The 27,792-nt window shown below is 35.9% G+C and overlaps 1 protein-coding gene across 2 annotated transcripts; it reads right to left on the reverse strand.

Moving 5' to 3' along the window:
• Positions 1-58: 58 nt before the first annotated feature.
• Positions 59-26,608, reverse strand: LOC110378246 (chondroadherin). 2 transcript variants are annotated; one of them, XM_064036542.1, is made up of 4 exons: positions 26,315-26,608; positions 6,311-6,404; positions 2,863-2,998; positions 59-1,264 (listed from the first exon to the last, which is right to left on the reverse strand). In XM_064036542.1, exons 2-4 carry the CDS (start codon positions 6,331-6,333, stop codon positions 206-208), a joined length of 1,218 nt encoding a protein of 405 aa, XP_063892612.1. In that variant the 5' UTR covers positions 6,334-6,404; positions 26,315-26,608; the 3' UTR covers positions 59-205. The 2 variants fall into 2 exon arrangements, with proteins under 2 accessions (XP_063892612.1, XP_021193105.3); XM_021337430.3 differs by lacking the exon at positions 26,315-26,608 and adding an exon at positions 24,710-24,877.
• Between the last annotated feature and the right edge of the window lie 1,184 nt (positions 26,609-27,792).

The following is a 27,792-nucleotide window of genomic DNA, read 5'->3' on the forward strand; positions in this document are numbered from 1 at the left end:
TACACATGTAGGTATATGATGTAGCTTTAACTTTGAAGGATTATAAATAAAAGCCGGCTTTTCCAAAGGCAAATTTTATTCATGGTCCAACGTATACACAATGAACGGACCCTTTCAATGTAAAATTTCGCATTATTATGTTCACTCGCATATATTACAATATTTACAACTGGAAACATCTCACTTAATTGAACACCGAGGGCGGCTAACTACTCGCGAGAAAGACGAGCGTGGCGGCGGCGAGCGCGAGGCGCGGCGAGGAGAGCACGTCGCGCGGCCGAGCGCCGGCGCCGGCGGCCCGCGCGCGCGCGCTGCCGCCCGCCTCGCCGCGGCACCCCGCGCTGCCCGCGCCCACGCTGCCCAGGCTGCGCCCACGAACTTTTAATGGCGATATACAAAAATTTTCGTCCGGGAAATCTTGCGTCAGGGCCAAAGGGTTGGTGAGAGGGTCCCGTCCGCACTCACATGGCACATGATTTCCACGTATCACTATATTCTCAACTTCTAAAATTACCGCCTCCGGCGTCTCTAGCATGTGGTTACCGGTTAATTTAAATGTGGTAACGCTGTTGTTTTGTATCAAAGAGAGTTCCTCTATTCCATCGATTTTATTGTTGCATATTTCTAATGTATCGACACGCTGCAGACCGTCAAATGCTCCAACTCGCATTATTCCTAGATCAGATTCTCGAAGTGCCAGCCGGCCAACCCGCACCAGTCCACGAAAAGTGTCGGGCAACACCGCCGGCAGATCCATGTATGCAAGTTCCAGTACACCGACTCCTTCCAGCCCAGCAAAAGCTTGAGGCTCAATAGATCTTATTCCTGATGGGAGTTCAATCTGTGCTACGTCATTCAGCCCCGAAAAGGCATGCGCTAATATTCGTTTGATGGGGTTATTACGTAAGGAAATGAGCTTTATGAAATTAGTTCCTGCAAAAGCATATCCCTCAATTTGAGCGATTCTGTTGTGTGTCAGTACAATCGATGTAATATTTTGAAGAGCGGCAAATGCGAACGCGTCAACAGTCGCGAGTGGTGTGTGCTGGATGTAGAGCTCGCGGAGCCGCGGCAGCCCCCGGAAGGCGAAGGGGCGGATGCGCGTGAGGTTGCACGCGTCGAGCGCGAGGCGGCGCAGCTGGCGGAGATGCGCGAAGGCGTCGGAGCGCAGCACGCGCAGGTCGGCGCGCGACAGCGACAGCTGCGTCACGGTCGCGCTCAGCGCCGACGGCACGCCGCGCAGCGTCGCGCTGTTGCACACCACCTGTCACAAAACAATATCACTTAAATAAATATTTCACATTGTAATCAAAGCTTTATCCTCTTTAATATTTTCCAACGCCAACTCCGTGACAAATAACAATTGTACAAAAATGATTGAATTACCAGTTTCGCCATGTCACGATCTAAGCATTACTTCCACTGTTTGCTCGGTCAATAAGGTTAATCCTTCCCGAAATATCGTTATGGAGCGAAGCCCATATTTTGATTGAATTGTTCCAAACTTAAGCTTCGCACATAATCGACCAAAACAAATATCAATTTGATTCATCCCCGTAGGTACAATCATATAAAGCGTCGATATCGAAGCTTCAATTCAATTTAGTAGGTGCGTACCGATTCAATTTACGAGTATTAGTAGCCTGTTTGTCCATCCAATCGATTGATATAAGTACGACACACATCTCGTGCGTGGCCTGATGAATTTATTAATCCACTTATACTTTGCAGAGGATAAAATGTACACATTATCCTACAGTACGAGAATCCTTCATTACGACTTTCATGTAAACCTTTTATTTAGGTTCACGGAATAGCACAAAAACTGACATTGTAATCAATGGAAATGGACTTGTCCGGGAAAGAAACCTAACAATCTACCGTCTGAGAAGCCGCTACAAGGGCTGACTTCAATCGTGAAGATTACAGTCTCTAATTTCAATTTAATCCAATAATTTAAGATTCCTTTGCCTTCAGCTATACCATACCGTATAATAGTATTAAATTCGGTGTACTGCGCAGCTGAGAAATTAGTTTATAATGTGATTGGAAATTGTTATAGCTTTGTATAGTGAGATGACGATTTATCTTTGTTCGCAGGTAATAAAATGATCTACGGAAGCAATTTCGATGCAAAAAGTAACCTTTTTTATTTTTTTAATAATGGCTTTTTGTAACGATTGTTAAACTAGGACGTTATTATTCGGGTAGAACAATTTATGTTTTTATTTCCTCTGTAAAGTCTCCCCAACTAAAAGAGCAGCTCACCGAAAAATGCAAATGTATGTTTTTTGTCCAGATTATCATCAGAGCGTTGTGGCAGATGGTATGTATGAGTCGAGACGGCAAGCAAGCAAAGGCAGTGGCAGGCAAAATGTCAAAATCTATTTTGTGAAAAAAAAAGTTCAGTTTTTCGCCTAAAAGATATTAAATTCATCATAAAACTGAACATTTAATAATACGAATGATACATTATTACAATTCGTCGCACTCTGACTTTCAGTTCTGCCATAAATAATTTCGCATCAAAAATCACGTACATTGACATTACTTTAGGTTCATTTCATGCAATTCTTGCTGAATGACAATTTCAGTTACATTCGAATGCAGCCAAAATATATGTTTTTGTTGCAGTAATACCGCGGATTAGGCTTTATTTATATGTCATATGACTTCTAACAATCATTTACCGTATTGCCACAAAAACTTTTAAACGTCTGTTGAACACTCGTCTAAAAAATGTCAGGTTATGTATGAGAATGAAATATAAGGTCCGTTTTGCAGCCATACCTACTCAGACAAGTGTTCAACAGACGTTTAAAAGTTTTTGTGGTACGTTTAATGTTTAGTATGTCAAGTTACCTGCGACTGTGACAGACAGATGCAGTGTGTCGGGCAGGGCGGCGTGAGCGCAGGCGTGAGCGATGGCGTGTGCGCACGGCCGCCGCCGCACAGCGCGCCCCACGCCGTAGCCGTCACCAACCACCGCAACACCCATCTGAACATACATAACATAAATTAACCACTTAAAAAAATAGATCATGGAATTTAGAGGAACACAAAGTTGTGCATCAGAAAAGCTCCAATCTATTTGACGTCAACTTTTTTCAGCTCGATTGCTACGTGAAAGTATAAAAGCAAAGTCGAATCACTCATTTTAATCACACAGTAGGATTAAGAATACAGGAACAGTGAGTCAATGAAATAAAGTTTGCTCAGGAAATAACTGGCATACGATTGATTTTAATGGACGAGACCTATGTAAAAGTAGCGACAAATACAACTTTAATTTATAAACAGGCAACGGTAAAAGCTCCGTCATCCAACAGTAATGCAACTTGATCGATTGTTCTTCATTACAAAGACTAAATAATTGAGGTTAAAGGCGCATTAACATTTAAATACGCGCCTGCAGTTGCAGTGAGGCCCGCTTTGATCGACCAACCTCAACGCTTTACACTGAATAGACCGATTACTGATAGGTATTCACATTCCCGACAATTTAAGCACCTTTCAGCTGTCACGATTGTACGCGGACGCCGCAAAGCAGCCCAAAACTGCAGTGAATATACCGTCATTTCACTAACGTTCACATGGGGTGTTATTTGACTCCGCGTAAATGTCAGACATATTATCCTAATATCCAGCTCATTTAGGAAAACATTCTGCTGTCGAAAATGACTCCGTAGTTATTCAGTAGGGTGCTCTTATGTGAACCTTCCAAATATAGTCCTCTGTTCCTTGAGTTTGGGAGTCACATTGCAATGATTATTTTAAACTCGTTGTACTTATGTATTAGTTTCATGGCGCAACTTGCTACACTTAATTGCTACTGCGAATTTATAGAAGCGAAATTATTCCACCCTTAGCCAGGTTTTCAGTGGTGAATTTGAAATTTAATCTATAATTGTAGCACTAGTTCTACCTTCTTTTTTAACAAAGGCACATGCAACTGTCATAGAACACAGTAACAAGCTGTCAAACCTTCAACTGCTTGATTTGAAACTAAAACATATCCTTTATTTTCTCATCAACTGCATCGCAGGATGATCCCTCAATCCAAATTGGATATACGGCCATATGCGCCTGCGAATCCGGCAGATTGTAATTGAAGGGACGATTGGTAACGACAGATGGGAAAGTGTTTGTGGGTATAAAGCCACGTCGCAGGTCGTGCGGAGTCATAGGTTACGTGTATAAGTTACGACAGGGTTGTCTATCGTCATGAAACAAGATCAAAGATATTTTGTATGTCAACACAGTGTTACAGTGTTCTCTAAGATATTATACTTTAGCCTTTACCTTTACGTCTATGACAAACACTAGGTCAGCAATAATCTGACTCAACGTGTTGTAAACTGTTTGTATTAGACCTATGTTTAGACAAGATAAGCAACAATGATCTAACATCACCGCTGTCATTTATGGATAGTTTTCTTGACAAGCGTAAGAGATCTCTATATTTGTAAAAAAAAACCGTTACCGAACTTTTTTATTATTAGAGTGCAACAAACTAATAATCTGTCACATAAATGGCTTATTTTATGTATAGAAAACAATATAACTGTTTTACTCATGTATCCCCACAATGCCTTCCCATATTCCAATTTAATTTAAGTTCAAGAACAAACTAATTAACAAAGGAATAGTCGAAGGCAGTAAATCCGATACTTAATTGGATAAGGAAAATAACTATGACACCCACGTATCAGGTTACCAACTAAGATATTAATTTAATTATGAGGGGTAAGTGTATGTTTGATTCAATTAACACATTTTTAAAGTCAAATACTGTTTTAGTTTCATTTCTACCACTAACGTTTAAATATTAGTTGTAGCAAAAAGAACTTAACTATTATCGTATAAAAAGTAGACTGAATAAAAAGGTCACAAAAAAACTTTAGTATTAATTTACTTTTAAAAAATTCATCCACCAATTGTAACAAAAACGTAACCCTTGTTTGAGTCGGATGAAAAGAGTTTCTTAGGCGATATTGTTCTCGTAACATTAAATTAATTTAGTTTCAAAGTTAACACAGCATAGCCCATTTGCGTCTATATTTGTTGCTACGCCACCAAATTATCCGAAATCTATTAAAGTACGCCATATCTTCGAGAGTTCCAAGAATTAGCACTTTGTTGTGCTAACAAACTACGAAACACCAACTTTACAAGCTTGCTGCTAGTTCAATATATTTAGCTTTCGATAATATGAATCTCAACGCAACAGTTTGGTCTGAAGTTTAACATCTAGTGTACTGTTCGTATTAACTCAAAGATTTTAGACTAAATTGTCTGTGTAATTGCTGGATGAAATAAATGAATATACTAGGTAAGTAGTGAAGCTGCTGCGGTGTACCAAAATTCAATCTCCAATGTAGTGTTGAAGCGAGATGGATAATTATGGTAATTCCTATTTGGATCCGTTCGGTGAGGCAGGCGATGGGAAAGCTTATGTTGCACGGGTGAACATTTACCGGTTCAAGGAATTTGTATATTGAATTTTCAGATTATTACGCGTAACATTTTACTAGCCTACATATAAAGACACATATAAATAATAGAATAAAACCAGTTTTGTCGCAACATTCCTCTGGTTGAAAATATAAATCATATTTGCAAAGTTTCTATCAAATCAAACTGTCCGTAAAAAGCTTGTGCGTATTTGTTCAAATATGAAATACTGAAAAATTGTGCGCCATGCAAACAGGTAGTCATTTCGAAATAACAGTATAAATAAATATCAAACATTGGCAGGTGCTATTGTAACAATAGCTGCCTTAATTCATAAATTTTAATCGAATGAAAACAACGTGGAATTGGAGCGAGCTCAAAGGCTGGTAGTCAACTGCTTTGATGTGACAACTACTCCGCAGTTGGACTTGTATAAAAACATTGACTTCCATTACGATAGAGTAACACAATCTGTAATTGGAGTTCTATTTTACGCCAGAAATTGTCCGTAAATTAGTTACTAAGGAGTCATTGAAGGGGGAAACAGCAGCAGACGCTTTTTCTCAGTAGATTTTTCTTTTCTAAATTATATTTTCAGATACACAGCATTTCTGAAGTGCAACGTTTGTTTTCTTACTTAAAAGTTTCAGATTACTGAATATTCTAAGTTATGTATTAATATTATAAATAGACCAGTGAGATAAATATCGCACGTAAAAGGATTCTACTTCAGCCTTCCATTAAACAAAATGATGAATGTATGAATTTTATTTATACAGGACCTTTGTACATTTATGTTTGCTTATCGTGCTTAGTTTGTAGGAAACCGTTTTAAATACAAAATGTGATTATTTACCTGAGTCTGAGAGCCGGGGCCATGGGCGGACGCAGGCGGGACGCCCCGCCCGCCGCGCGCCCTCACCGGAGACCCGCCATCACACTACAAATGCCTGTCAACAAATAATTAAACAGTTACTTCATTTACTTCCGTGTGCGCACTAATCGCATTACTCGTCCGTGAATTAATCCAGTTGGACCATCTTACGCGGGCCCGCTGCCCAGGGAATTTCAATTATAGAGTGGGGTTTGTTTTAACATTTTCACCACTGACATTGTTATACAAACTATCATAGTTCTGGATGTGGCTAGTTTACCCTCAGATTCTCGGGATATGAACACATAATAATTTTAAAATATGTGGGAGGTACTACAGCAAATCATCGAGTTGATGTTGGATAAAGATAATCTCGTACTATCCCTGCGAGTATGTGACAAAAAATGGGGTGAACCCAGTCAAAGGACGGGACCATATCATAAATTACGATACCACACATGTTTTCACGTAAATGGCAAACAGCTCTTTTAACGACATAAACTTGAAGCAAGTTGTTTGTATTATAAACCACAGCTTTAGTAATAACAAGTTAGATTAAATATTGCTTTAGTACACAATTAGAAGCAACTTGTTTACTCTTTCTTTTGCGCAGTTTGTAAACAGTTTCCCCCAGTTAACTTTTACAAGTTGCAGGAATAATAAGCCTCTAATGACTGTGTTTTTAATTTTTAGTTCATTTCTTTGGTATATTTTCATGGTAAAATATAATTTGAATACAAAGTATAAGGAGCGAGAGTAGAAGAAATACACTGTATGTTTTAAAAGGCTGTTGCAACAAAAACGGTTTATTATCACAAGGATTGCTACCGGCAAAAACCTGGCACATTCAAAATGATAAAATGAGTATAATATCTATCTCCCGGTCTTTTACCTAGCGAAAGAAAAATGCGCGTATTCAAAATTCAATTATAGTTAAACGGAAATTGAAAATGTCGAGATGAGGGCCGCTGTCGCATCGCTGTTAGTCTCTATCTAAAGTTTTGACTTAAAACTGTCTGCGTGATATGCTCGTGTGACAGATTCCACGACAAGTATGTGGCCTTCGCTATAATTACATTAAACCACATATCCGCTACATAAATCAATAATGTACGATACATGTAGATTATACGATACAGATTTTGTATCGTAATAAAGATTTCAAATTAAAGTCAAGAAGTATTTATAACAATTGGTCAAAGGACTTGTTAGCTCAATTTTATAAAATTCTTCCATAGAGAACTGTAAGATAGATTATGTATATTTAATAGGTACAGACTTCAGATAAAATTCAACAAGTATTTATACGAATTAGTCAAAGGATTTGTAAGCTTAATTTTATGAAATTCTTCCGTGGAGAATATAATTTATTTTCGCGTCAGGTTTACAAGAAATGGAATGCAAAACGACGTGGATATTTTTTTTCAGTATTTCAAACCTCACACGATAAATTCACAAACTGTATAGTAAATTGTTTTCACTACAATTTTTAAAGCTGACAACACGCTACACCTTTTTGAGATTTTGTTACAAACACTATAAAATCTACAAATATTTTAAACAAAAGCTATTGTATTCTATATGAATCTGCAGAACAAAGCACAAGTAGTACCCGAAGTGCACCTAAACTGGCAGAATCAAAACGTCCACAGCCCTTAATACTGAATAAAACTCGTAACAAAATATTTTTCAATGAAATAAGACCAAGCGTTTGCCAAGAGTAAAATACAAAGCGCTACTTTCCGGAGTGTAGTCGAAAATAAAGCGGCGGAGCATTGAAAGACCTACGATAAAGGCTTACACGTGATGACACTCGTCTGAAGAGGTTCCTTGTAATACAAAACGCTTTGAATAATGTACAAGTTGCATGCCAAAAACTTAAAATTGTACGAATATGTTTTGTGCTTGGCGTGGAGATTTCCTGCAAAGAATAGTCCCCCGGAGCGCCATTACCCCGCCCAAGGAAGACGCATACGCTTTTAAACTAAACCACGCTTAAATTGCTCGCAAAACAAATTATACTTTTTGAAGAATACACTTGAGGATAGAGCTTCGCCACTGATCATGCAGCAGAAAGCAATTTAAGAGACAAAATATAAAGTTATGGAGGCACCTTCACAGACCTACATTAAGAGCTATCTATACGAGAGTGAAGAGTATTCACTTACCAACAGAAAACCACGAAAATGTAGGTATAGTTAAAACACATTATTTAGGGTTGCCTAAAACTATCAAGAAATATATTTATCTACGTTTTTTCTAGCTAAAGCGACATTGCTAGTTTAACATTAACATAAATCAGGAAGGGCGTTATCCCTCCCCGGCCATGTTTTTATTTGACCGCCACCTGAGGACTAAAACAATGATTTCTTTTCTCTTTATTTTATCGGCCTGTTGAGGTTCCCAAAATCTTGTTTTCCTAACTGAATTATGTACCACTACATTTTATGGTATACAGTTATATAGGTACCATTTTGATAAAAAAATATATAATACAATTTGTTCTTTACATTTTTTCAATTTATATTTCTCGTAGATATTCAACTCTCCGAAACGATGTCGATGATTATTTACGGTAATCAAATAGGCTCCTTTAGGAAACAAATCATTAATTTCACTGATATAATTCAATATTTGTAGGTAAAATAATGTATCTTAGCAAAAGTACGAAGCATTTGGAACAGATAATCTCTTATCTAGTACCTATTCTACGAACTGAATTCCAATTTAACAGTTAAAATTATAGTATTTATAACATGATGACGTACCTTTTCCAAGTACTTAAAATAAGTCGAAAAGCAATCAAAATGCGATAAACCTACTTATCTGTTCCGTACTTCTAACAGGGTTATTATTTGCAAAGGATTCAGAGGCTCATTAAATATTCGTCTTTCACAAATAAAAAATTCTTCCTCCGACGAACTAAGACGTACCTACACTCATACTTTTTGACTCGTTCACAACCACAACCTACTTCTTATGTATTTTTTATCCTTTAAAACATAAGCATTTTCTTATCAAATCAGTATTTGTTTATGGCATAGTGCTTCCACTTTATACAACTATTTGTATGAGTCTCCATTAAAAGGACAGTGATAGTAAGGTTAGAACTGATTTATTTATTTATTTATTCAACTTACACGGCTTTAACAGAAATATTTAAATATTTATAGAAATATTGACATAGCAATTAACCTTTCATTCCTAAAGTAACGAAGGTTAACATAGGTACTTGTAGATACTAACTATAACCTGTCAAACACAAGACCAACCGATTCCGAATACAATTTACCTTCAAATTTTGTGGGTCGAATGTTTGATGTTCAATATATCTTACTAAATTTTATGTCTGCCAGTGTAGTGGACAAGTTTAATTGGTTCCCGGCAGCGAACGATCAATCATAGCAGTGGCGGGTCGTGTCGTCGCACCAAGAGCGCCCGCCATGATATGTGGACGTCATAGGCTCTATTCCTCAACATTTTCACCAATAAATAAACCCAGCGCTTTGACTCCCACCAAATAAAAACAAGACTTCATAACCACAGCAATATTCATCGAAGACTCTACAAACACTCCCTTTGAACCTACCAAACTAATTGAATAAATAGCAATGTTTATGACAACAGAAAATATTCGTAAAGAGGACTTCAAAGTATAATGTTGTAAAAGAAAATATGTAAACGGATAGAACGTTTAATACGCAAACATAATAAAGGCTTTTTGAAACAGTCACAGCTTTGTAAATGAAGCAAAGGGAACATTCGCGTAATGATGTCTTTAAACAAAAATAACCTATTCGGAAATGATATTTCAAAACGCTGTTTACACACGAGTCATAAATGAAAATATTTTTCTAAAATCTGATATAAAAAATTAATTAAATACGAGTGGATCATCAGAATCCGCCAAGTAAACATTAAAATGAGAGAATTAATTAAAACAAAAGCATGATTCATCGCTGTCTTAGTTAACTTTGCTTATAAATAATTGAGATCTAAAATAGTTCTTCGGAGTAATCAATTACGAAACAAAATTGTCTAGTAAACAATACCTTTATTGTTTTTGACAGATTAATACCAGCTTAAATTATGCAAAAATACTTTTCTAATGTTGTTGGAAAAACAAGTTAAGCTTTTCTCATGTTTTAACTTGTTTTCGAATAAAGTTAGACCAAGTGCTTGAAATGTTGAATATTGAAGTTAGGGTTCATGTACGTATGTGTCAACTTGGTGTTGTAGTTTGGGTTGAGAAAGTAAAACATCACTAGCTTCTAGTAGAAACGTGTAACTGTCCTATTTTCCTGAACCATTTTTATGATATTAAAATTCGAAGGTTCTATAAGCCGCTTGGGACTACGTCTACTTTAACACAGCAAACGTTTTAGCGATACCTGTAGATTTTTGGAGAAAAACTTATATGTATAGATAAATCTAATGTATAGCTAAAAATAATAATAATATAATTACCTCTTTTGTATTTGTTTTTGTTTATAAGGGATAATTAATGTTTTTTGCTGTTACAACTTCATGTAACATTGTTTTTGCAATATTTGAAACAAGGCTAGGCTATCTACCTTATCATAATCATTATGGGCAACTTAGAAATAAATGAAGAACTACAATATAAGTTTCAAAGCTTAGCCATAAAACCACACATCAATCGTATTTTTTCACTTATTATTTGAATCATGTTTGCATAAAATAAAAATTGAACACATCTTGAAATGTGATTTAAAAATTAATTATTCCAGGCCAATGAAAAATGATGGAACTCGCGCAATTGTAATTCTAATACTAATTTGCGTATTCAAACTTTCTACATTAGTGCCTTAGATCTTAGATCTCTTGTATAAGTTACTTAATTATTTAAAACAGCGAAAACACTAAAGCGTATTACTTATTAGAAGAAAAACTTTATACAATCTTTTAATATATTGTAAAGATCACAAGAGAGATACAAAGCAAGAACAGTCGCACAAATATAATTTGTAAACTTGACAAACTTTGGTTGTGGTGCCCACTTTGTAATTTACGAGTTTAGTATAACGACATTGTCTCAAATTGCTTCGTAATTTGTAATCGTCTTGCCGGACGGGGGCAATGACCTATAAGTGCTAAGATTTAGATTTTGTTCTAGATTCTAAATAAGATAAAAAAAAATCCTGTTTTGCAGATTGTAATAATAGATGATATATATTTTTTATTTAGTTGTAGATTTCAGAATGCATTAACTGTAAACATAATATCTGCTGCTTTTAGACATTTGCCATATATTAATATGGATGCTGTGCTGCAACAGGAGCATTCCTTGAAAACACGTTCTAGATTGGTAGCGAACTGGAATATAATTCTGCATTCCGCTCTCTGAATTTTGATTTCATCTCACTACTTCAATCAACCTTCTCCAATACACAGTTCACGATGAACAAACAATTTATTTATAATTATCAGGAACAAAACAGTAGCAATTATCTTTAATACATATGGCTGAAACAATTTCCACGTTAAATAATATGACGTTCAAATAAATGTAACAAAGGTAAAATTGGGCAAAATTGTTTTCGTTAACCGGTGTCGGGAGCCGCGGAATGTTTCCATTATCCCAAGATAAACGAGCTGGTACATGTTGACACGTATAATCTTATACAAGACGAGTATAAGATTACATGTGTCAGCTAATAATTCCCGGCCTGCCCGAACACAAGTTGGCTAACCGTCACTCCAAAAATATATAAAACAAGTCCACTTTGACAAAATGTTAAAATAATGTATAACTCGTGATCGATATAAAAATAATAATATACTTAAAGCGAACTGTTAGTGTTCACAATAAAAATACTTAATTGAAATATGTTTCAACAATTTTGATCAACAAATAACAAAATTGTTTATAAAAGCACGAGTTTATTCCCTGAAATTGTCGTAATTGACGGCAGATATGAGCATACCAAATTATTGATGTAGTCTCAGTATAATTAAAGCAAAATACAATTTTAAAAAAGCGTCGCCACTTCATTAAATAACTCTGTTTTAAAATGTAACAAAGGTAAAGGCTCCATTGGCACTTAAAAAAAGTTGTAGCTGTGTAAAAATATTTTTCATAAAATGTCGCGAAACTTGACACTTTACGCCTCCCTGTGTATACGGTGGTCGTAATTCTTGTTTGTGTGTGTGCGCGAGTGGAACTCACGTATGAGGCACAGCGTACGGCGAAGGTGCGGCGGCGCGGCGCGGCGCGGTTGAGGCGCGGGTTTACGACGTATTGTCGCGAACACAACACAAATCTTCCCCAGGGCGTAGTGTTTCCCACCTCGGGCTCGCGCCTCGCGAACCGTCCGCCTCCCCATTATCATTCAGCCCCGAAAAGCTTTTAAAACATTCTTAATTTTATTGGACTTCAGAAATTCAGAATCTGTAATTACAAAAAATACAGATTCTACGTAACAAAACGCAAACGTTTTCAAGGAAATAAATGTCCATGACTTTTCTTGTTTCTTTATTTGTCCTGCCATTTCTATATGTAGACACACTCAAAAAAGGGATAGCAAACTGTTGCTAGTTAGGTACTAGTTTGTACTGTGGTCACTAACTTTGTTGTCAAAGTCCACAAAGTAGGATTTCCTGTTACTAACTGTTGTTTTAAGTCCTTAAGTGGGTTAGTTGTAGCCAGTCTATTTCATCACAAATACTCCAAAATTAAATTGGAAATGGAACGTGACAGCGGAAGGCGCGAACAACAATACTGGCAAGTTGTAAGCGCGGTCCCCCTTCTACGGAACATTAGCCGGACCAGGCGTCATGATCCTAAAAGAGTTTAGACAGGGCCATAGTTATGACACGAATAACTGATGGACGTCGTCCTCTCTCCTCATCACTTGATTAACATTCACAGTAGCTCGCGACTCGCAGCTCAGCATTCTTGTAACAATACCCGAGCACAAAATAAAAGCTTTGCACGTTCACTCGCTGAAAGGCGGACTTGCCCAACTTACGTCATTCCAGTTTCCCGTAGTTGTAGAACTTTATCGAAAACAAAACACTGGTAGCTATTGTCAATTGTAAAGGCTCTCCTCACACATAGTTTTGAAACATTTTAACAGTGGGACGACTTATTTATCAGATTTTAAAACCGAGCTGGAGTGAAACCCAAATCAGATTTATAGCAGAGAAGCCACGTCCTTGTAGGGACTCGTGACGTTGGAGACGCATCAAGTTGTTTCAAGGCACCAAGTTATCTAGCATTCCGAATAGAAATACGAGGCGGAAAACGGAATGTCGGTTGGCTAAACGTAGGTAACAAAAAAGGCTTTCTTTTTCGCAAAACCCTCAAGCGAAAATACAAAAACATGTTTAAAATAAACTTGCTTTAAGCCACAAGAATGGCGAGATTCTCTCACGCTCGTTAATTTTAGTTAGGTATTTAATTTGTACTGTACATTTTGCCCCAAGCATTTAACCTATGACGTAGAATCATAAAATTCGTTATTGCCTATTCCCTTCCCTTTATTGTTCGCGCGTTTAGAGTTGCCATTGTCACCCGAAAGCTTATTAGCCGCCATTACTTTCCTCTGTCGGCGCATTTATATTTTAATTAAAGGGCGTTCTCAAAAAAGTGGCCAATTAAATGTTTATTTACATTATTTTGTTTGTAAAATATTGGGATAGTACAATTATACCTTAGACTCTTTACACTCTATAACTGTATCAGGTTTTAACGTTAGTCGTTTTTCAACGCACACCTATTTTGTGACATCGCAAAGCTACGCCATCCCCGTATGTATTTTTGTAAATGAATACTAATTGGATTCTAAAACCCTGTTTATTAGTTTTGCTTCCTCATTATTTCACTTTACACTATGTAATGCTTACCATAACTATTAGTTAAGTAAACGTCTTGTGTCCCATGGACAGAATAAAAAGAAATCTTCATGTTTACAACGAACATGAACGCGAGCAAACAAACAACGTTTAAATCTCACCATCACGAGATTCTTTGTATCTTTTTATTACGGAATCCTACACCTACAAATACAACAGTCGTTTAGAAGGCACCTATCTGAAATAAAAATGCAAATTAGAGTAAGACGAATTGGGTTAGCTAAGAATTTTGTATTTCTTTTTCCTTGTAAATTAAAATAATGTGAGGTATACAGAGATAGGAACACGTCGGAAGCACAAGGGCTGTTCTTGTTGTAATATTTAGTGCTAGACCGGCTACAATTCCCCGAAGTCTAGCTTAATCTGGTGTGTTCTTGATATCTCGCACACATGTTCTTTGTTGCACGCCGAGAAATGTATTATTCTGTTATGTTTCTTTTAACTGATTTTCTTCATTGGATAAAAAATCTTTGAAGACACGTAATCCTGTACATATATAAATATAACCCTTGTATTTACATATTAGTATCTATTGGAATGAAACAACATATTTTACTCTATTTAGTAAAGAGAAGAGTTACCTAGCGGAGGATAGTATAGATACGCAAGTAGTTGGCGTAGGTCCGTACTTAATTAAAATAAAGGAAACCCACACAAACAGACTTAAATATTAACCTGTACCTAGGTATTCGCGGTGAGCTCATTCTGCGCTCGTTTCAACTACACTTTTAAACGCAGTGAAGGTAGGAAAACCTGGTCCCTTGGGTCAGTACAATGCCAACATTACCAACATTGGAAACTTCAGGGTGTGAGCAACGTAGAAAGTAGAATGCTTCTGCATTTCCCAGTACCCACCACCCTCATCTAGTTAGTACAGAGTAGACGCTTAGTAGCAAACATAAAACACTATTAAACCCGGCGCGGGTCGCTAGCAGCCGACAAAATAGACGTAATAAGATGACGTCTCTAAGATGTGCACACCTTTTAGTGCACTTGCATTTCTACAATACAAAGTGCAAGTTAACTGTGATACATAAAACGATATTAAAATGTTGATTGTTTTAATTAAGAAAAAGCTTTTTCTTAATTAAAACAATCAACAATTTTGAAGGTGCCATTCTAATAAAGATAAATACGGATTACACGTAGATACCACAAAACAAAAAAAAGACAATGAAATCATGAAAGTTTGCTGCAATTTTTACTTTTTATATTTATAGTATTTTCTTAAATATTTCAATGTGAATTGAAAAAAAACAACATACGTCTTTAACAGCCTTAGAAATGTGCTCACAAAAATCAACATAAATATTGTAAAAGAAAACAATAGGCTGCGTATAAGCAACCAGTTCTCACCTATGTAGTTTCAGAAAATCGGCCAAGAGCGTATATTAACCCACACCTTAATTAAAGTTCCGTTCCCAGTCATTTATTATCAGTCAGTGCGTGTCGGAACATGCACCGTGTTGTGTAGGGTATCGTGCCCTGTTCTAAGTGGCAGTATGTATTTCACTTTACCTTAAATGTTGTCCAACTAATATAACCAACCGTGTGAAAATACACTTAATAAAGCTTTTTTTCAGGTCTCTAAAGGCACCATCTACCATCAAGTAGTACTTTCCAAACGTATACCTACCGGATTACCAGCTTCGTTCAAACACTAAGAAAATAAGTACCTTGTTACCCAATATGTGTCTTTGAAGTTTATTGAGAGTTCTAAACGTGACTTCTACATCAATAGCAAAAGTAAGATAGGAGCTCAAGCTTTTGTTAACATCGTGTACACTAAAATAGCTAATACATTAGGAGTCCGGGACTCCGACCAATCTCAAGGTAAGAAGCACAAATACGTATTTAGGACAGTAAATACGTTTTGTTTCCACACAATAGGAACGGAAACAAAAGGTGTGCTGCCACACGTGCATACTGAGTAGGGAACTTCGAGCATTCTTTCAAAAGCAGAAATTCTTAGAATACGTTGGTATTTCAAATCGTCAAAGTTAAGCAAAAATAAAACTCATTTAAGGAACACTAGAACTGTGGACTAGGTTGAAACGCGCGTCTTTACTTCTGAACATATAAGTTTATTGCACACGTATAGTTACGCTTTCAGAATTAGAGGAAAGCGTTAGAGCGCTTGTTTTAATTAGCAGCCGCTCTCCAGTCTCTCAAGTGTGTGCATAGCACAACTTTGTCCGTAAGTGTATGGAACGTTTCAATTACTGAAATGTTATGGTTGACCATTATTATTGTGTATTCAGTGCTTAAAATTGAGTGTGCAAACACCGTCTGATGTTGATTTTATTGTTGCGGCTCACTCTGCGTAGACTGACCAGTAGTTCGTGCATTGGCAACCGAATATATCCATTCCGGTAACGTTCCTATCCTCTTTAGTTCTTGATTTGGCTCCAAGTGACTAACATTTGAATACAAACCGCGCAAGCGAAATACTAAACAGACAATAGTTGCGGTTCTGTACGAAGCTATTACTAATGTAAATAAGCTTTTTCGTTAGTAATCGTATGCGTAAAGTTGTGAACCTATGTAGAAACGACGAGTCTCTGAATCCTCTGAGGTGGAATAAAACCCTTATCAGATGAAACTTGTAAAATACGTGTGTATAAATTACTACAGATTTATAAAAAAATATCGCTGCTTTAATTTCTGCATTTATTTTCGTCAGATATCTGATATTAAAATTACAATGCTCTTTCCTGGGGAAAACATTTTGTGTTCAGCGCCACACTCGGCCTGTGTTCAGCGGCAAAATAAACAAAATAGAGCATTTAATTAAAGCAGCTGCAATCAAATTATTATATGAATGTAGTTACGTATACAGTAGATGTGTCGAAATAATGTCACACAACCACATTCAAGCGCGTTGCCATCAATTTCAATGAATCAGGTAAATATCTGACGTGTTTGGTAATGTTTTGTAAATCGATATATGTTATCTAAAATGTATGCAAAGATTATTTTAAAACAAACAACAAAAGTTTTGAACCGTTTACTAAATTCTTTATGATGCAGACTCATGTCACAAGAGTCTTCAAACTCGTATTAGAGCGCATACCTATTCTTTCAAACATAATTAAGAAAATAGGTCATAGTACCCACACATCGTCGCTAGTGCTCCGGAGACGTAAGCAAATTAATTCATCTAGACTCAGCCTCCACGAGATCAAAGGCGTAACATTTAGGCACGTCATACTAATGTAGCAAATACAGAACCTCACATAAAACGGTTTAAAAAATATGTTACTGCATTTCCTTTCAGCATAAAAAAAAAAAACAAACAAACGAGTGCGACAATTTAACCTTTGTCTACGGAATATATGAAGCTCATAGTAAAATGGCTATAAAAAATTCGCATAGATCATCCACGAGTGACCGCTCACTCCCCCCTCACCCCGCCGTGTCCGGCGAGGGAAGGGCTTACAAATCTCATTACCAACGTAACCGCATACCGAATGCAAAGCGAGTAGCTATCGACAAAATGCTGTATCAATTTGATTAATTAGTGTAGTAATTGAAAAGCCTTATGTGATGATATAATGTTTGTGATCATTTTAGGCACTAAATAGGTACATCATAATTAGGAAAGCTTAAATTAGAGGGGGTTTTCAGCTTTTCCTACAGTGAAAATATTCGTTAGTTTACTAAGATTTATCCCTACCTAAATCTTTGAGGAATTAGAGTGATCAGTGGTATAATATTACGAGAAGGTGCATGTGTATTTTAATTTAACTTTGCTCTAGTTTTATTGCACAACAAATATGAATGCAATACAATACACTTGAATTCAATTAGGTTCAATTCAAATTTAAAAAAGCGCTGCAAGTTCAGTCTCATATGGTACAGCTAAGGCAATAACTGAAATATAAAATGTACTGCTTTCTGTAGGGATATTCGAAAGACGCTGTAGTATCGAGGGTAGGTATGCTTCGGCGGATTTTGTGGATTATCTTCACAAAGCTGTGCACGAAATATTAAACTTTCAACAGTTTAGGCGACGTCTCTTAACGATATTAATAGATAATGGAAACTGGCCCACTCCAACTTGCTACGTATACCTACATAAAAATACAGTATTTATCTATCCTCGCTCAGCAATAAAAGAAGCCATGCCGTTTCTATTCAGAGCTACATCTAGGTTAAATTATACCGGCGCTATAAAGGTTAGCCTGTGGATTTTCGCAATTATGGAAGAGCGAATTTTTTAGTGTCCTGCGTAATGAGAGAGGTGCAAAAACTCTAACGCCGCGTTTGTGTTACACATCTATTAAAACGGGAGTACTAATAGTGAATGCTCCTCCGGGGGCTCACTACACGATTAATGTGTGTCGCCCACATGTAAATCTCTGCAAGCACACCAAATAAATGTTTTGTAAAATGTTTGCCCCCGACGGAATACAACACCTGATAAATGATAGCTACGGGCGTTTTATGAATATGTGAAACGATAAAATGTTGCCAACGTCACTCGCCGAGACATGCTTTGCTGAAAATACATATCAACTACACCACCTGCAAATCTAATCCTGTATTCTCTATATTTGGACGTTAATAAATTTTAACCAGGAGCGCTTACACTCTATTTCTGAATTTTAAAACGAAACAGCCACGTTCGCACGTGAGTTACACTCCATGCAAACCCATTCACTAAGCTCTGCTTTTGTTATTTAGTATCGCACTCACTTGACGTCTACCTTACTGTTGTAATAATGAAAGAAAGCCTGTAGTTTGCCAGTTCACTTCCCACGCATGTTCGAAAGGTCAATTAAAGTAAATAGGTCGCCATGGCATTCATAGGTAATGGGCCAAACTTATCACTATTTACGTACGTACCACGTGGCCCGGTGACAGCGGTTTCATTAGCTATTTATCCAGCTGTTGTACGTATGTATTATACTCTTACTTGCATTAAAAATTCTCGACTAAAAGAAGCTCTTTTCACTTTTTTAAGTGTTCGCACTTTGCAGTGCGTCAGAAACAAGCATCCCCAACGCTTATAAAAAAGGCGGAAAGAAGGTCACACTGACAAAAAAGTTTCCAAGCCCCCAACGTTGACGTACAAAGACATATTTAATGAACGTGAGAATTTTAATTAAATCACAGAGAACACGGCCGACGTCATTAGGGAGGTGTTTACTCAAGACATTAGATTCCTGCGTTAATGACAATTTACCCTAATAGATGGTACGGATAAATAAACTAGTGAAATAACACGACGTTCGTTTAAAGGATTCACTTAAATAACAGAGTATAATACGCGTAAAATTGTGGAAATTGTTATTAGAGGTTCTTTGCTCACGGATAATATATTTTACAACAGGTAATTTGCTTTGGATCTAACTTAACGCTGCTTTAGTAAGGGTTACCCTGTGAGTAACACAAACACGTGGACTGCTTATACACCACACTTGCAAACCACAGTAGGTGCCTATTATTAATAACATCCTGTAACGATCACGATGAAATATTCACGCGATCGTAGCAGTATTTTTCTGTGAAAATAAGCCAACATAAAAATGGCGCGAGAAATTTCATAGATAACAGTATCTACAATGTACAACTTTAACATTTTCAACAAGAATATTGTGCTAGACGTTTTAAATTTGTTCGTTCAAGAAATTAAATGAAACATTGAGAAATCAGATGGCTGTCTAGTCTCTTTTGTTATAACATGAAAATTAATATTAAGCATATTTCAGAACAATTGCTAGAGTACAAAGAACTTGGAGGTCAATGTATCATACACCTACCAGTTTACTGTTATTGCTTCATTTATATTTTATTTCATTAAAGATATGTATGTCTAACAAACTTTATCTAATAATAGGTATATATTCATGTCTTTAAAAAAGTATATTTTAGTAGAGCCTACTTTAAGTTTTGATTTATCAAAAGTTATTTTTCCTCCTCTATTTCTTTATAGATTTTATGTATAATCGTCAATCACTACTCAGTTAAACTAATCCGAAACAAAGCCAGGATAGCTATACAGTGCAATAAACCCAGTAGGGTAATGCAACATAACTTACATAAGTATTCGCAAAAACTATAATATGCTACGCTCACTCCCCAACTACCTTGAAGCCTGGCCTGATTTTGTATACAGCCTCAAGGGACCTACACGACTTAATAAAATAAAAGGTAGCTTATACACATTATAAATATACAGCTTTGAAGTTACCGCATGTGAAATTCCATTAGGATCCATTACTTTAGCCGGGCGAGCTTAAACAACAAACAAACAGGCTATCGGAGACAGACAGTGTTGGATGGCGTACCATGACATCACATTATTACTTACTATAACATCCCACAGTCAAACCATTACAACGGTTTTGTGGGGCTTAGCACATAAGATAAGGCTACATTTGTGATATATAATAAATAAATAAATAAATAATAAAAAATCTTGTCTTTCGTATATTTATTTTTGTAAGTTTTATGAAACAATAAGTAAGTATTAACATCAAGTTATAACCTCCAACTTGATTCCAACATCCAATAAAAGAAAATAAAGTTATTCCTGGTAAATATAGAGGTACGTATAAATATGTATCTGGCCTCTGACCTTCCCTGTCTCGTACCTTTCTTTGAACCGTTTACCATCCGATCACGCGATAATAATTTAATAATGAAATTGAAAACTAAATTTTAATTCAAAAGAAGGAAATTAAATTTACGGAATATTTCAGATTCTAGTGAGCGAGTCGTTTATCTTGGAAAACTATACAGCTAAGGCTTGGGTCCAAAACCTTTTATAAGGTTAATAAATAAATTCCGGCCTTTATATTTCTTGAAGGTCTACCCGTCTAACTTAACATAAAAAAATTCGTTAGATCTTAGCGAACAATTTCACAAAAAGTTGTACCTACATACCAAGCCTACCCAACAATGAAACACAATGAAAATAGTGCCTTTAATACGCTTGCGTACAGTTCGTTGTATAAAGAAGTGTAATTGCCTCCTGTTTAACCTACTTCCCTTCAATACCGTACCTCCGTCACTTTTTCAGTGAATCATAAATTCGTCGCAGGCTACGTTCTAATTAAGGCGAAGCAAAAACTAAAGTGAATTAAATTCCCGTCTACGTGAAGAATGAAATGGCCAAAAATAAATTTAGCTAACAATTCAAGGCAATGAGTAGCGACAAGTCCAAGAAGGCGGCGAAAGGGCGGACGACGCATAAGTCACTGTCACAACCCGCGGCCACCGACACTTTTTTGTTCACCAGCGCGGTTTGTGCTACCAACAATGATTAAATATGTGTACTAAGCTTCCTTTGAGGCGTAATGACCAGCGGTAATCCGGAGACGAACAGTTAAGATGCGAAGTGTCCTGTTACTTTACTACGATAGCTTTAACCTGAACTGCTGATTTGTTGTTCTATTTTCATCTCTTTTGGAACTATACTACTAAAAGACTGTTTTGTCAGTTCATCATCCTACGCGGGTTGCTCAACTTGGGAGGGGAAGTCACATTCGTGAGGCCGTTCACAAAAATGTAAGGAAAATACGATGACAAAAATTGTATGTTATCAATTGAAATAATAACCATTTTAAACCTTTAAAACCCTCCTATCCACAAAAATATTCAGGAATAATGTAAGGACGACAACGGTCATCGTAATTCATTCGTCGGCCAGATCCTTATACAATAACGGGTTTTGGAGCCTGAGCCAAAATAACGCATTTAACGTATTTTCCGTAAGTCTCTCCTTTATTCCGCATAACATAAAAGAAAAGAATACCTGCAATGCGTGATGCATTACTTACATTGTTATTCACCCCACCGAATAAGATAAATGAACTTGCGTCCAACTTTCCACTCTCGCAGCCACGAGAGAAATAATCCTTCCTATTTTAAATAGTTTACATTATTATACATAATAACTTTTGTGAAATATGAACCTAAGAGTCTTAAACAAGCATAATTAAATGAGGTACATTAATAAGGTAGGGTTGTAGGTCTCCGCAATCCCGGCTCCCGGAGAGAACTTAAGTAGAGATTGTCCGGTATAATAAATTGATGCCGGTGCCAAAAGGACAATGGCCAGTTTTGTCGTTTTACCAAGCGTCAGTCGATGATAAATTATTACAGTCGTTAACAAATCTACACTCTACTAACGGAACCTGTGATAAAAGAGCTACCGTTTCATGAGTTCGTATAAAATGAACTGAAATCAAATCATAGTTGAAACTAGGAGTTTATTTCGAAAGAGATAAATTGCACTCTTAAACCTGTCTCAAACGTTTACAATGAAACAGTAATATGAACAAATCTAAGTAGATAATTGAGAAATAGGAACTTATAGTTTTCGTTGGTTCTATATTTTCCCTCTCAAAACATGATTAATTAGATTACAGATCTTTGCGTATTAGAAGCTATTATTAAGTACTGTGTCCCACAAAACGACTGAATGGATTATGTAAAACACATGTACCAATAGCTGGGATTTGTACAAAAAAATCTGAACCAAATTGTCACAGCCAGATCTCATGATCTTTTCTTCTGATAAATAGATACATTATTTCTATTGTTCGGATATTTCATAAAAAATAATGTTCTGTGTAGATAGGTGCTTCAATTATATATCAACTATGCAATGTGACTAGATTAACCAATAAAATTATTAATCGTTGGTAAGTAGCAATTATGATGATTACAGTTGATTGAAAATGCCATATAGGATCATTAATAAATTAGATATCTGTTACTGGAATTGATGCTCTGAGGCTTAAATCTAATGTATTTTGCGAATATTTTCAATCAGATTTATTTATTTATTATACTTTTTGCACAATGTACATCGGCGGACTTCACGCCTTAGGCGTACCCTACCAGTCTACCTTAGGATTGTGGTGAAATAAAAGTGTTTATGAATGTTTAAGAATAAAATTTTACGGTAATACAGTACGCAAACATTCACAGTGGTATAAAACAATTGCTTCGCAGTCACAGATAAATTGGATCGTATCCGCGGAATGTTGAAACAAGAACAGTATAGATCGGTATTTAAGTAATACTATTGTTTGTTAGTTCAAACTGTCTTAAAGGGATACCCGGGGCGATGGAATGATACGGGTCCGCTTTATTTTGTGGATCCATTAATTGGTCAATAGATTAAAATATGCAGCAGAATCGTGAAGATAGTATTTGTTTAGGTTAATTTATTCGATACCCCGTTGAGCTGCCGATCAAAGAAAGACTTTAACGTTTGTTTTCATGTACAATCACATTCAACTACGTAGTCATTTATATGGTAATTGGAATGATTATCGTGTGAAGTTGGTTTTGCTGTAATATAGATGGAAATAAGTATTCTTTCTATCTTCTAATAGGAAATCATGTTTATAAAGGCTATGTTCAGGTACCTTGCTTTATAAGAATAAACAACAACGTGAAATCGCCTTGCCGGTGATGTCTAGCTTATATCGTCTGTTAAGGTCTGTGAGTGAGCTTATTTATTTAGGGGTTCTATTTTCTAGAATCAATTAGTAATATATATTATAATGGTACTTAGGTTTAATAAAATAAAATTAGTTAGTTAAAATTTTGCTGCATAGGTATCAAAATGCGACGATTGTACTCAAACTCTAGAACTCTAACTAGGTAGATACTTAAATAAATTGAATATGGCCTTATTTTAACTTTTTGCCTAATATAAGTTTTTGAAGTGTTGTTTCCCACTATGGGGACATTGATTAATTATAAAAATAAATGTCTCGACAATTATGGTCACACCAGTTTTCATTAAAATATGCTCGTTTTACAATTTATCTTATCTGTATAAACAAATTTTCAATCTACGACAACAATCAAAAAGAAAATGAAGCAGCCAAAAATAAATGCGTATTTCCGTCTTCATTATGTTTCTTAACGTAGGGAGAGTAAAAATAAAAAATAATCCAGAAAGGACTATTCCCAGTGGGCACAACATTATCTTTCGATCGATCAATTGATGGAGACTGTAATCTTAGGAGACGTTTGCCTCCTATTTATCACTTCTTAATTGTTTGTTATTAGAATGAATACAATTCTCATTTCGAGACACTTTTTAGAAGAAAAATTGGCAATTCTTCTTTGGTAAATTTTATGTTGCTAGCTTCGCATATCATGTGTAGTTTATTGTTTACTTGCCAATTGCAAAACGCTTTAATTTATCCGGTAATTAATATAGATTCATCTCATAAAAATCGAAAACTAAACACAACATGTGGAAGCACTAAAAAAAATCTACTTCTCTACGAATAAATGACTAATACGTTCTCAATCACATTCACAAAATGAACTTCAACTACCCATGTACTTTCTCAAACAAATCCATCGAAAAGAAACATCGCATCCATTACGTAGAAAAAGTTGACAAATAACAGTCATAGAGATACGAAAAGTTCGATTCCACGGGGACTAAAATTTCTATTAAAGAAAGTGCAGCCTTCCGAGCTACGCGAAACATACACAAAGGTAATTTAACATAACAAAGTTCACCTGTTTTAATGTTAATATTAATCACTTGAGCTGTCACTGTTAAGTAGCAATAATCATGCAATCACGCGCGTGTGAACATTACGCGTTCGCGATTCTCAGCTGAAGCTGACGACAGCGGGCGGTCGACTGGCTCGTAGTACGCGCCGTAGCCGCGGGAAGCCAACTGTCGTAGCTACGTGCTACGGACTACGCGCTGCATTCCTCTAGAGTTCGCGCAGTCGCAACTCTTGCAACCATCATTGCTTCGTCTGCTATTCATTTGAGAAAAATATTCAGATGACAATTAGATAACTACAATATATAAGATTATAGATATATATAAGACAATTAGATAAGTTACATGTTGATAAAAAATATATTGATTTAAATCTATCAATATATTTTTTATCAACATGTAACTTATTAAAAATATGTATTTTTCATTATATTGTGAACATTTTAACCACTCAAGCGTCCAAGCCGCGCGGTGATTCTCGGCTCACCTGTCCGCGCATGAAATGTCAATTGCTTTTTTGCGACCAAGCGCGACTCTTTCACCAAAAACGATGACTACTGAAAAACTACAATAGCTAGATTCGAATAAAAAATACTCACGGAAAGCTAAAAGAACGGACAATTTTATTTGATTAAAAGTAAATTACTTTAATTAATATTATAGGATGATAATAAAGTATAAAGTTGAGGATATCAAAAAAAAAATCGTATATTTTTTTTATTCAGAGTTTTATAAGAAAAATATAATGGTTACTGGTAACAATGTTTTTTTATTATATTAGTACAGGATATACTCTTTAAAATGATACCAATATCTTAATATAAATATTTAGTTTTCTGTCATGAAAAAATAAACAAAGTTAAGTGTTTCTCAAGCGGTCACTGGGCCTCGGGCGACGTAAAAATGTGACAAGATGGCCGCCCGGCTAATAGCGTTTTCACACGACGAGTTTGTTTTAATGAATTTTTTTATTAATTTTTTTAATTAAACGTTTACTTTTATATAATTTTATTACATATCCTTTTTTATTATACAAATTATTATGTTAAATAGAAAAAAAGAAAGCGGTTATTGGTATTACAGTAAAATAAATACACTGTAAAACTGAAAAAAAAAGAAACAGTAAACAAACATTATAATGCGCAAGGGCGTAAGCTCAGTAAAGCCACATTTTTTACAAACCACAAAACATTCCCAAATTGATCATAAAACGCTCCGTGTGAACAAACCATTATTTACGTTGTAAGTAGATCGGTCCAAGGGGATTCGGCTCACCAACACTAAAATCATGAATAACGTCTTAACATTTTAGTCATCATAGACCCCATCTCAATGTATTTCGTTTGTAAATGGCCATTAACGTGCTAATAGTGAACGATTCTCGTATATTTTGCATTTATTTAACAAAAATAACTAATTAGAATACACTGTAAACAATAGAAAAGTATCAAACGATGATCGTGTAGTGATCGTATAACTTTTCCAACTAAATTATACTATGTAAACGTTTTGAAATTGTCGTAATAATACATATTTCGTAAAGGAAACTTCTTCACGTTTATTTTGATATAAAATAACAATCTAAATAAGGTATAAAACAAGAAACTTACCACATTTTTGTCAAGAGCTCCACACACAAAAAAGTCACTTGTCAAAAACGACGAACTGTCACTTCAATATATTTTTTTATAAATTTATTGTTGCCATTGCACAGAAAAAATCACAACTCACGGATGACAAATTTAATAACGCGCCATCTAGTATCAATCAACTATATTAATACCACCTGGCTATAGCGCTGTACACGTTTAAACTGAACGATGTCGTTCGGATACTGTAGTCACCATGAACGCTTAAGGCAAGAATTTTTTTGGTGATTGTTATCACCTCGAACGCTTGAGTGGTTAAGTTTTTTTTCAACTTTGTGCAACACAGATAACTCATCAAACAGTTTTAGTAAATACTTCCATACCATCCTTGTTCATCTTTAAATTTTTACGAGTTGACGTCAGTAATGAGATACCTACGGTTTTAAATAATAATCACACAGACTAAAAATTATATTTGTGTAAGTCTAAGACTAGTTATTCAAAGTAAGATATTGAAGTTACTAAGTTAGTACAATTACATAGAATACGCTAGTCTACCTTATGTTATTTGTTATCTTCGTATTGATAGTGCCTACAGAAGTTTAATTTTGCTAGCCACATTAGAGCCTACCATAACTACGACCCGGGATAGGCATGTGGAGGACTGTCATCAGACATGTCTTAACGATACGCTGATGAGCATCAATGGTTTAGTAGTACCTACCATAATCATAAAATATTCATATTACAAACACCAAGCGTGAAAAATCAAATAAGAAAGCAGTACCTACACTTACCTATCTACTTATTTATGAACTTTTCTTTATCTTTTATTTTAATAAACATTCGAACTAGACTCGTAATTGACTTAGCTTTTCAGAAAAAGGACGTAGTCACCTTCCTATTTTACTTAGTAAAGCAAAATATAGGAAATATCTAAAAATAAACAGGTCTTAATTGAAACAAACAGGTAAGTCAACTGCGGAACTTCCGCGGGGTGTCACATTTACCTGACCTATCACAATATTATACTTTCATTAGCTTGCGCTTTTCCTTTGTCTTGACCTTTACAGTAACGTGTGAGTACCTACCTATACAATAACTTCATTACCTACTTTATAAAACTATTATTTTTTACTATAGAACTAAACACTTACAGACATTCAAGAAGATCGTCGGAAAAAACAGAGGCCCAACAAGTATTAGGGTCGAATCATACCCGACTGGCAGAAGCCGGCAGCGACGCGGTGAACAATTTCAGTGTGAAATATTAACTTAATCTACATGTGTAGTGAAACTTGAACAGATCACGAGACCACCTGCGGAAATGCGAGAATTCGCGTGCCACGCGCGTCTTGTCGAAGCCAGCTGCCATTCCGGTGTGACTCCGCCCTTAAGTTCATACATCTCTTTCCCGCCAACCGTCAAACCGAAAATTATATATTTTTATGTAACTTGACTATCTTACTTAAAATGTTTTGTGTTATTTTGATGTCAAA

The sequence above is a fragment of the Helicoverpa armigera genome, chromosome 10, assembly GCF_030705265.1.
Source record: "Helicoverpa armigera isolate CAAS_96S chromosome 10, ASM3070526v1, whole genome shotgun sequence".
NCBI classification, from domain to species: Eukaryota; Metazoa; Arthropoda; class Insecta; order Lepidoptera; family Noctuidae; genus Helicoverpa; species Helicoverpa armigera.